General features: G+C 37.0%; 1 protein-coding gene across 1 annotated transcript; it reads left to right on the top strand.

The window, feature by feature from the left end:
- Nucleotides 1–5,453: 5,453 nt before the first annotated feature.
- LOC132171860 (ABC transporter B family member 21-like) lies at nt 5,454–11,938 on the top strand. The gene is made up of 12 exons (XM_059583272.1): nt 5,454–5,786; nt 5,890–5,944; nt 6,053–6,228; nt 6,327–6,548; nt 6,678–6,916; nt 7,150–7,675; nt 7,757–8,030; nt 8,251–9,143; nt 10,069–10,335; nt 10,453–10,716; nt 10,826–11,119; nt 11,211–11,938. Exons 1-12 carry the CDS (start codon nt 5,454–5,456, stop codon nt 11,565–11,567), a joined length of 3,900 nt encoding a protein of 1,299 aa, XP_059439255.1. The 3' UTR covers nt 11,568–11,938.
- Nucleotides 11,939–12,239: the final 301 nt, after the last annotated feature.

Raw genomic sequence — 12,239 nt, forward strand, 5'->3', positions numbered from 1 at the left:
GGCTCCTGCCTCGACTACATGGCTGAAGTAGAGTCCCGAGCTTTTGAAATTTACTTGCAATGTGGTTTGGGAATACGAGGGTCCACGTAGTATCATGCACCATAAGCACGTATCAACATATCATGCATGATGCGTATACCAAAATTGGAATGGAAATGGTGTGTGGATGTAATGCCTCCAAATTTAATTAACTAGTAATTAATACAATGCGCCTCCCAAGACACACTTACTGAGTAAATAAGTCCCAAAAGATACTAGGACCTTCATCATAGGGCAAACAACAAAACTACATCACATCAAAATAATAACTAAAACAGTACTAAAGCATCATAATGTAACAATGTTGTAAGGCCACCACCACTCGTGCATGGCTACTTCGGTCACTAACAACCATTGGATCCAAGGTTAATAGGATAAAAGTAAATTGTGGATCATCATCTAATGGTAAGCTCATAGTTGCCATCTATACACGTACAATACATCATGTCATACGATATAATCAATCATGTCATTACATGTGTACACTAATTATAAAACTCACACAATGTAATGTCCCTAAAAGATGCAACATTCCATTTACAGGCGCTCTAATTACACAAAAGATAGAGTTCACAATATTTTGCAAAGTATTTCATGTTAATCATAAAGCATGCACTTTTGATACATATAAAATAAGTATGCCATAAAATAGCGACAACAAGTACCCATTTGAGTTTAACTGATCACCTTGATCTTACAAGTCTTCTTGCTAACCATCCTCGAACTCGTCAATACCAAAATATGCGAAATGTTCTATTATTTGCTAGTCTCATGTCTAAGCTAAAACACACTTAAACCCCTAAACTTTTTGGACTTTCTACCAAATGATCGATCGATCATCATTCTTTGGGACGATTGATCGTTGTGGTTATGTAAAGAACCTTCTACTTCTTTATGGATTACTGGTTATATAGAGATTGTAGTGAATGAATGTAATGGAAGAGAGGATCGAGAGAGCTAGGGATGTTTGACAGCAATGAATTGGACGAATCCAAAGGTTCATAACATTGAGTCTTCGAGATACTCAATTATCTCCAAATCAACAGATTACAAATCAAAGCAACGAGATCTTTCTTAGCTTCTTCAGTTATGTTGATTGCCTTATATGCCTGTGCAATCAGCCTAACAGCCCTTCTAACCTCTTAACAGTAATCTAACAGGCTTAGCTTTGTTACAACTAAAAAGCCCAACTACTAACAACCCAACAGTTAAAGCCCATTTATTAACAACCCATCGTACAGCCTTTAAGCCCATTGTCTCTCCACTTATTTCGCAGCCCGCATCTCTCTCTCTTCATTATGTATCCTTCTTCCCGGAAAAAGGATCCTCTTCATTTTAAATTTCTTTTATTTCCTCTATTTAATGCATTTAGAAGGGTAAAATTGTCCAAATTTTTTTAAGGTTAAAATTTTTGGACAACATTATCATTCTAAATGCCCTAACCGGAAGAAACAAAGGAAGTTTGAAATGGAGAGAATCATTTTCCCCATAAGATATATGATAGGATAAAACCTCTAAAACCTAAAAAAGTAATAACTTTAACCTTTCTAGCACCTCCTAGGGACTTACTACAACCCCCAACACAGTCTAAAGCATAAAACAGCCTGCATGCAAAGCAGGCTGCATAAAATAGGCTACAAAAATTTTAACGTGTCAAAATTAGTACGTCAAAAAATTGGAAGTTTTGACACCCGCTTTTTTAAACTTTGACACACATCAATATTGGCACGTTAGAAACCCTTGGTCAAGAAAATTATGTTTTTTTTTTTTTATTTTTTTTTATTTATTGTAGTGGCAATACGAGATTTTAAAACTAAAGTCTCCATCTTTCTTCCAAAATCCAAACTTTACATTAACCAATAACAAGTCTTTCCTAAAATATTCTCAAATGACATGAATCTACTCATAATCCTTTAAAACAGTAAGATGGGCATAATATAACAATGAAATAGCACATGCTTTCATAAAGATTACAACTTCCAAACCCTAGCAATAGCATCATCATCATTCACCAAAAATCTCCTTAAAACTCTCTAGCATCAAACCCTCACACCCAACTACGAAACAAACCTTAAACAGAAACTAAACACAAGATAATCAACCTTAATACATGGAAGAAACGAGATTGTGGCATAGGACCTCTCTTGAAGGTAGAGACCTCACCTTGTTGAACTAAATTTTCCAAGAGATAAATGGTTCTAGAAAATTTGAAAACTTAAGTTGAATTGTAGCCTTACCATGCTTTGGAACTGACGATATTTTAATCCACGCTACAAAATTTAAGTTCCATAATCATGGAGGGACCAACCTATTGATCTTTTTTGATATGTCCACATAAGAGGGGATGATAGATTCGAACTAGTAAACTTCGTTTCATAATGTGTGGTTCTTAACCGATTGAGATATCTCTTGGGAACACCAAGCTGCTGATCTGATTGAAAAGAAGTACTCTAAACCTTTAAATGCAACTGCATCTATGTTTAGACTTTTAGACTCTAGGAGAGTATGGTCCACTTAGAACTACTCGTCAACTTTAATTATTGGAAAAAATATAATTTAGTTTCCCAAATTACCAGCCATTTTTATTTTAGCCCCATAATATTCAAAAAGTGATAAAGTAGCCCATAAACTACCAACCAGTTGCAATTTGGCCACTCAATTAGTCATTACCGTCAAATAGGATGAAAAATTTAATACTATATCATTTTGACAAGGTTAAGTTACTAAAATACCCTTTTGAAAAAAAAAAAAAAATTTAAAAATGCCCTCCAAAACGAATGTGAAAAATGCCCTCCAAAACGATGTCGTTTTGAGGGGGAAAAAAAAAAAAATGGTGGTAACGTTTAGGAGTGGCTTGCAAGCCACCCCCAGGCCTATTGGGGAGGTTGGGCAGCCACCCAACAGGCCATGGGGGTGGCTGGCAAGCCACCCCAAGCCTGTGGGAGTGGTTGGGCGGCCATTGGGTGGTTGGCGAGCCACCCCTAAATCACTTTTTTTTTTTTTTTTTTTTTTTAAAAAAATTCAAAACGATGTCATTTTTAGGGGGCATTTTTTAAATTATTATTATTTTTTTCAAAATAGCATTTTAGTAACTTAACCTCAAAAAACAACGTTGTTTTGCATTTTTCATCCCATTTGACGGTGTTAACTAGCGGAGTTGCAAAATTGCAACTTTTTAGTAGTTTGGGGTTACTTTATCACTTTTTGAATATTAGGGAGCTAAAATAAAAATGATTTGTAGTTCGGAAGGCTAAATTATATTTTTCCATTAATTATTTCATAGCTCTCTAAAATTTCACTCCCCATTTAATTCGTACGGTGAAAAGCTAATAGATTGCACCATACGCCATACGCAACCCCAAAGAGAATAATATATTGTTAAAATTCTGAAAAGCGGAGAGTTTTCTTGGATGTTCTGATCCTGTCAGTGATTTTTCCTCTGCTTTCTTTTTGATGACGGGGTTGCAGACATTTCGATTCAACCAAAGAACAGACCAAAGTTTCCTTCCATTTCTTGTTTTTTCTGCAAACAAACAAAAGTTTTATTGAATGTTGCAAAATTAAACAAAGAAAATATACATCCCCGTTGGGATTGATGCATCATAGAACATATTTGAGAAACTGTTTTGGTTTTTCTTCTTAACCAAAAACAGAGTATGTCATTCTTACATATGCATCATGCATGAGTTATGAAACTTTTCAGAAGCTTAACGTACCAGCCGTCAAGCATTTACAAATGAAACAAAACAAAGGAAAGAAATAAATAAAGAAACGGCTGACGGCTGGTATTTATTTGCTTTCTAAATAACCACAGGTTCACATGGACACTTTGACTTCAACGTCGCACAAGAGAGCACGTAGCCGCCACTCTATATATAGCCGCCACTCTATATACAGCGTCTCACAACTATTTTAGGATTGAGATCTCCTAGAATTCCTTTAAAGTCGATATTGTTAAATTCATAAATTTAAGACGTTCATTTCATCTAAGCGTTTAAAATAAGCCATGTTTCGGCCTAAATTTTAGCATATGTATTCGACTCTGTCGTTTCCTTCATAAGCACTCTCTCATTTCAGTTCCTCTAGGGACCAACAAATATCATTATTTATACTGTAGGCTATACCAACCTTGCATTGCACATTTTCAATAACTATTTGCGGCTAAAGCCAAAACATCACATTGCACCTAAGCTGCAATGTCAATCATTCTAGGTGCCGACTGTTTTCTGGTTTCTCCAATCCTTTGTTAAATCCATCTTTCTCTCTCTTTTCGGAGAGTGTTAAATGAAATGGTCTCCATCATCAACTCCGTTCTACTTATCTCTGTCCATTGAAACAGATATAAACCAATTCATTCAAATAAGAGTTGTTATTAGTTTTTATGCATAATCTTTTTGGAAGGTTAAGTTCAACTAACTTGAACCTTTCCCAATATTATTTTCCTGCGTAAGATAATATCAGTTGATAGTTTCAGGTACCTTTTTGATCTTTTGCTGAATTAATCTTTCAATCACTCTTTTCTTTTCTTTTTTTTTGATCTTTTGACAGTTGGGATATGTTCATTTTCAATGGTCATGACAATAATGTGTTGTTGTTGAATGATGATATCTCAATCCTAAGTGTTCCACGTTTAAGTACAATTTTATTCACAGTTAAAAAAAAAAAAAAAAAAAAAAAAAAGAGTACAATTTTAACCATGTATATATAAGTTTTTGAATACCCTCCGCTTTCAAGTTAGTTTTAAAGGGAGAGTTATACCTAAGGATTGTATCAAATGAAGATGACTTGAGATTGGCAACTTAGTTTTGCAGGGTTCTTGATTTTGCTGGTTGCCACAGGGTTGCAGGAGATTTTGTATCTGACAAAGAACATAAAAGTTTCGTTCAGCTTCCTCTTTCTCTGTTAACAGGTAAAATTCAAAGTAGAAAATGTATATTTTTTACTGTTAACCTCATGGCTCACCAGAAATTTCGTGAGGATTGAAAAACCTGAAGGTGATTGGTTATAATACGCAGGCAAAAATTTACACCACCGGTGTTTATAGAAAAGTATTATCTCATCAACAAGGCTTCTCTTCCTCCATGGGGATTGGTCGTGCTTGTTTAGTATTCTCTTGTACTGTTTGAGTAATAGAAACAGAAATGTTTTGTATAAACTTTATTTTTACAATCTTTCAACCATATACACAGCATAGGGCTCATGGGCTAATTCTCATATTGTTACTTATTTCTGGACTACTAGTAGCTTTAGAATTCATCATATCCATGTAGATCTTTTCATGAATTATCATTTTGATACTCTAATATATTGACAAGAAGCCACTGGTCCAACTTTTCTGTCTTGATTTATCAGTTGCTGATTTCAGCAATTAATTGTGTTCTTGAGGTGCAATTTAGGTTCTTGGACTTGGTAATATGGCAGTGGAGGGCGGCCTGGAAGGCGATGCAGGTAGAAATGAGGCCATCACTTCAGAAGGCAATGCAGAAGGAGAGAATAGCTCTACTATGAACGGGGAACAACAAAACTCTCAGAAAAACAAAGGAGATAAGAAAACCAGGACAGTTCCATTTCTCAAGCTTTTCTCATTTGCAGATTCCACTGATGCTGCATTGATGATTGTTGGCACAATTGGAGCCGTTGGGAGTGGGATAGGCATGCCCCTTATGACAATATTTCTTGGGCAAACGATCAATACTTTCGGCAGTAACCAGAATAACAACAATGACATCGTTCATTCAATTTCTAAGGTAAAAACCAATGAACAAGGTACCCATTTAAGAATATGTCTAGGAATGTATTTGAAACCTTGATAGGATGATGTTCTTACTTAGCAACCTGGTGAAATTTTAGGTCTCTCTAAAATTTGTCTACTTGGCACTGGGGATTGGTTGCGCAGCATGCCTCCGTAAGTACATTATATGCTTTAAGTGATTACCGATTTTTAAGGCATAGAGAAAGCCTTTTTATGTATAACCCCTTGAAGATTAAGAATCTCCGGTCTATTGTTTGTCAGAGGTGACATGCTGGATGGTCACAGGGGCGAGACAGGCTGCAGGAATAAGGAGTTTGTATCTGAAAACTATACTGAGACAAGATGTTGCTTTCTTTGATAAGGAAACTAACACCGGAGAGGTCATCGGGAGAATGTCTGGTGACACTGTTCTCATACAGGATGCCGTGGGTGAGAAGGTATAGAAGAGCTGCCAAAATTACATCAAAACTAAGAAAAGATTGCACAAAATTTTTATTTCATCTTGGTCTCCCAACTAAATGTGCTAGTACTGCAGGTTGGGAAATTTCTACAGCTGATATCAACCTTCATTGCGGGCTTTATAATAGCATTTATCAAGGGGTGGCTTCTTACCATTGTCTTGTGTTGTGCAATTCCTCTTCTTGTGATAGCTGGAGCCACGGTGTCCTTGATTATATCGAAGATGGCAACCCGTGGACAAAATGCGTATGCAATGGCAGCAAATGTAGTTGAACAAACAATTGGCTCAATCAAAACTGTAAGTCGATTTGTCAAAACAGAATACTTTTGAAAAAAAGACTTGATGGTTTCAACTTAAAACGGTTAATCTGATTTCTCTCTTTAGTCTTTACCAAAAGATGGACCTTTGTCAATGCTTCCAATGTAGGTGGCATCATTTACAGGGGAGAAGCAAGCTATAACAAGTTACAGCAAATTTCTTGTACATGCTTACAAATCTGGTGTTCATGAAGGCTTAACTGCCGGAGTAGGTTTTGGCACGATTTTGTTTGTCGTGTTTTCCACCTATTCGTTGGCTGTGTATTTTGGTGCCAAGCTGATACTACAGAAAGGATACAATGGGGGTCAAGTGATAAATGTGATTATCGTAGTCTTAAATGCTTCCATGTAAGCTGCATTTTGTATTTCCTTTAGCTTGTAGAAGTATGTAAATATGCTAGTAACATTATGCTTCCTATTTCCCCAATAAGTGAAATCTTCTTTCGGCTTATGTTGCTGAATTTACACAAGCGCTGATACTCAAAAATATATGAACCAATGGATGCATGTGCATCTTTTTTAATTGGCTTATTTAATTATTTAATTACTTCTTTCCTTTTGCTATCTTGTGGTTGCTTCAGGTCCTTAGGTCAAGCATCTCCCTGCTTGAAAGCATTTGCAGCTGGCCGAGCTGCGGCCTATAAGATGTTTGAGACTATTGAGAGGAAGCCAGACATAGATACTTCTGATAAAAGTGGGAAAGTATTGGATGACATTCGTGGAGATATAGAATTGAAGGATGTTTATTTCAGCTATCCAACCAGACTGGATGAGCAAATATTCAATGGATTTTCTATTTATATCCCTAGTGGCATGACTGCAGCTTTAGTTGGAGAAAGCGGAAGTGGGAAGTCAACAGTGATCAGCCTAATAGAGAGATTCTATGACCCACAAGTTGGTGAAGTTCTAATAGATAACATTAACCTCAAAGAGTATCAGCTTAAGTGGATTAGGGGGAAAATTGGTCTTGTCAGCCAGGAACCTGTGCTGTTTGGTGCCAGCATTAAGGACAACATTGCATATGGCAAAGATGGTGCAACTATTGAAGAGATAAGAGCTGCAACTGAACTTGCAAATGCTGCTAAATTCATTGATAAATTGCCACAGGTTCTAATTTTCACCTTGAGTTCATCTTCAAGGTCTGAAAATTATTATTCTTATTTTGGGGTTTTTTATTTTACTATGTAGGGGATAGATACTATGGTTGGTGAGCATGGAACGCAGATGTCTGGGGGACAGAAGCAGAGAATTGCCATTGCAAGAGCAATCCTGAAAGATCCACGAATTTTATTATTGGATGAAGCAACAAGTGCACTTGATGCAGAATCAGAGAAAATAGTACAAGAAGCATTAGACAGGATTATGGTTAACCGAACAACTGTCATTGTTGCCCATCGTCTGAGCACCGTGAGGAATGCGGATATGATCGCCGTCATTCACAGAGGAAAAATGGTTGAAAAAGGTAATTGATGATAGGTATTATTCATACTATATTACTCATTTAACATGTTGAACCAATATCATATATGCATCCAACCTAGTAGGCAGATTCTTGTTGAGCACAGCATTGTAAATGAATATTCAGAACCAGGTCTGTCACTGTGGCTTGACAGAGAATGTGAGATACTCATTTCGTAGTTTATTTGGCTATTCCTTTTTTAATGTATTTTGCCATGGATCAGGCTCACACTCAGAACTACTCAAGGATCCTGATGGAGCATTCTCTCAACTTATACGCTTGCAAGAAGTAAACAAGGAATCACAACATGCTGTAGATGATCAAGAAAAGTCAGAAATTACTTTGGAATCTCTCAGACAGTCAAGTCTTCGGCGGTCAAGCCGAAGAGTGTCAATACCACATTCCATTAGTCGGGGATCATCAGTAAATAGCAGTTGTCACTCATTGTCAATAACATTTGGTGTACCCACAAGACTTGATGTAACTGATACTGCAGCGGCAGAACCAGATACCCCTTCAGTGGCACCAGAAAAATCTCCAGAAGTCCCAATTCGCCGCCTTGCCTACCTCAATAAGCCTGAGATTCCACATATTCTAATTGGAACAGTAGGTGCAATCATAAATGGAGTGGTATTTCCAATATATGGTTTGCTAATTTCCAGTGTAATCAAAACATTCTACGAACAACCTCATGAACTAAGAAAGGATTCGAAGTTTTGGGCAATAATGCTTGTAGTCCTTGGTTTGGTAGCATTTCTGTCATCTCCAATAAAATCGTACTTTTTTGCTGTGGCTGGGTGCAAGTTAATTGAACGTATCAGAGCAATGTGTTTTGAAAAGGTGGTTCGCATGGAGGTTGGTTGGTTCGATGAGCCTGAGAACTCAAGCGGTGCCATTGGTGCAAGGCTCTCGGCAGATGCAGCAATAGTGGGCACTCTAGTTGGTGACCCACTAGCTCAAATTGTTCAAAGTATTGCAACAGTGATTGCAGGTTTAGTCATCGCTTTTGATGCTAGTTGGCAGATGGCGCTTATTGTCCTTGCATTGGTTCCTCTGCTTGGAGTCAATGGATATGTTCAGCAAAGGTCCATGAAAGGATTCAGTGCAGATGCAAAGGTATGCTCTACCACTGATGACAGTTTTTATTGTTGCAGCATGCCAAATGGTATCATTTCTTAGGGAAAAAGACTAATAGCCTGGTGGAGAAATAGAGTTTTTAAGTCAAAAAAACGTCTTCTTTTTTTTTTTGGTAAAAGTTTTATTTTTAAGCTTTTGCTAAAAGTACGTTTTGACCATTTTTTGGCTTTTTGAACTCTTAAAAGTGCTTTTAATTTTTTTTTACTAAACGGGTACTTTTTTGTTGAAACAGATTTTTTGAGTGTTAAACACATTTTTAAACCCCTCAAATGTATACCCAAACAAGCCCTAAAAAAACAATTTCTTCAAGATGCATTAAAATGAAAACTTTCTTAGGTTTGAGTATGTTTAATGAGTTATTCATCAAGAGTGTACTTGGTTTTTTTTGGATGAATGAATGAATTTTTATTAACAAAAAAACCACACTCCATCAACCAAGCTGAAACAGCAAAAGCTACTCACAAAACAAAGCAACTAACCACATTCTATCTTCCCCATCAGCTAATGCTTTACAAAGACAACAACAACGACAAAGTATCTAAACCAGAATAACTAAACCCAACCTATCTGCTCCATCAATACAAAACATTATGTACTACGAACTTCGGTAAAACACACACTTTGTTTCTCCTGTGTCGCCCCAACTCAGCAATCCATCTCCCAGGGATAAGACATTTCTGACTGTCAACCATAGGATGAAAGCTTGTTTAGGAATAACAAGAGAAATCCATATTAGCTTCCACCAATCAACTCTAAGCCTCATAGAACAAATTGCTTCGCATGTATCACAACAGGTATAGAATTCTTTCTACGAAGCCACCCAAATGGCCTTATCCTTTTCACCAATCTTCACCATAGGTAACTTATTTTGGATGTTAACAAAAGTGAACATGCATGGTTGCAGGCAATGTATGAGGACGCAAGTCAAATAGCAAATGATGCAGTTGGGAGCATAAGAACCGTTGCTTCTTTCTGTGCTGAAGATAAAGTGATGCAACTTTATGAAGAAAAATGTGAAGGCCCTGTGAAGGCAGGCATAAAGGAGGGCTTGATCAGTGGAATAGGATTTGGAATGGCTAACTTCTTTGTGTTTTGCGTCTACGCGACCACTTTCTATGCAGGAGCTCAGCTGGTTAAGGACGGAAAAACAACATTCTCACATCTTTTCCGGGTAAATAAGAAATCGTTTCTTTTTCCAAAAGCTTCAGAACTTTCAGGAAAAATATAAATGAGATTCATTAAACCAAATTATCTTTTGATCTTCTTGACACGTATGTGTGGTTTGTAGGTTTTCCTTGCTTTGACCACGGCAGCTACTGCGGTTACTCAATCAAGCTCTTTTTCCAATGATTCTCAGAAAGCCAAGAATGCTACAGCTTCTATCTTTGCAATAGTGGACAGGAAGTCTAAGATAGACCCAATTGATGAGTCCGGGATATCACTGGATGATGTCAAGGGAGATATTGAGCTTCATCATGTAAGCTTTAAGTACCCATCTAGGCCAGATGCTCAGATATTCAGAGACCTTAACTTGGTTATTCCTGCAGGCAAGGTAAAGTAATATTCTCTAACATCATGTTTAGAATTTCATTCTTCGCTGCAACAGGAAAAGACGAGAACTCTCAAGTTTAAACAATATTCTTGTGAATGTCGTCTTTCAGACAGTTGCCCTGGTTGGAGAAAGCGGGAGTGGGAAATCCACAGTGATAGCATTATTGGAAAGATTCTATGATCCCGATTCAGGTCATATTACACTGGATGGAATCGAAATTCAAAAGTTTCAATTGAAGTGGTTGAGGCAGCAGATGGGCCTTGTAAGCCAAGAACCAATTTTGTTTAATGAAACAATTCGTGCAAACATTGCGTATGGAAAGGGTGGAAACGTAGATGAGACAGAGATTATAGCTGCAGCAGAAATGGCCAATGCCCACAGGTTCATTAGTGGACTGCAACGAGTAAGAATAGTGCAAATTGAATAAAATTGTTGATTGACTTACATTTGTAAGTACTCTTACACAAATTATATGTTCCTAATGCAACATGCAGGGTTATGATACTGTAGTAGGAGAACGAGGGCTGCAATTGTCCGGCGGGCAGAAGCAGCGCATAGCCATTGCGCGTGCTATCATAAAAAATCCAAAGATATTACTACTAGATGAGGCTACCAGTGCACTAGATGCTGAGTCGGAAAAAGTGGTCCAAGATGCATTAGACAAAGTCATGGTGAACAAGACTACAATTGTGGTGGCCCATCGATTATCCACGATCAAGAATGCAAATGTAATCGCTGTGGTCAAGAATGGGGTTATTGTGGAGAAAGGAAGGCATGAGACTTTGATTAATATCCAGGATGGATTTTATGCCTCCCTCGTGGCACTTCACTCGAGTGCTTCAACTGCTTGAGCTTGTTGAACCTTTTCCCCTCTTAAAAAGTTTGTTGAAGGGTGGAAGGAAGACATAAACATGTATATATGTTGTTTCTCATAAGATTACCATTAGTATTGAGACATCTAAAGACAACCTACAATAATTGTACGTTTTGAATTAAATTAATGTATTATTTACTCGAATAATTCTATAAGTCTTTCTTGTGTCCATCTTAAGTCCCTCTAAGAATGATATGGCTATTAAAATCACTATTTGATCAAAATTACTATTTGATCAAAATCTAATAATGATCAATCACAAAATCAATGGTAATTTTAATAGCCACATCATTCTTGAAGAGACTCAAGAGGGACACAAGAGGAACTTGTAGCATTACTCTATTTACTCTCCTAATTCTCATATGTTACATATTTATTATGTAATTCTCATAATTCTCAAATGTTACATATTTATTAGGGTTAATAACTTTTTTGGTACCTCGGTTATAATGTTTTTATTTTCTTCTCCATAGGTTTTAAAACATGACAAATCTAGTACCTCAAATTTTGGAAAAGATCGAATCACCACTTCCTTTAATTTCAGTCAGTTGGGATTTGCTGGGGATTGTGGTAGGAGTTGCATTCATTGCTCTTACTCTTGTTTTTGCTCTATGAAGATGGATTACTGAAAGCTGCAGGCAGAATGATC

This window comes from Corylus avellana, chromosome ca2, assembly GCF_901000735.1.
Source record: "Corylus avellana chromosome ca2, CavTom2PMs-1.0".
Taxonomy (NCBI): Eukaryota; Viridiplantae; Streptophyta; class Magnoliopsida; order Fagales; family Betulaceae; genus Corylus; species Corylus avellana.

What these genes read in the sequence shown, in the direction of transcription:
- LOC132171860 (XM_059583272.1), top strand. Translation starts at nt 5,454, where the DNA reads ATGGCAGTGGAGGGCGGCCTGGAAGGCGATGCAGGTAGAAATGAGGCC. An exon ending in TCATTGATAAATTGCCACAG is followed by an intron (nt 7,676 to 7,756) that starts GTTCTAATTTTC and finishes TTTACTATGTAG; the next exon opens with GGGATAGATACTATGGTTGG. An exon ending in AGGAAAAATGGTTGAAAAAG is followed by an intron (nt 8,031 to 8,250) that starts GTAATTGATGAT and finishes GCCATGGATCAG; the next exon opens with GCTCACACTCAGAACTACTC.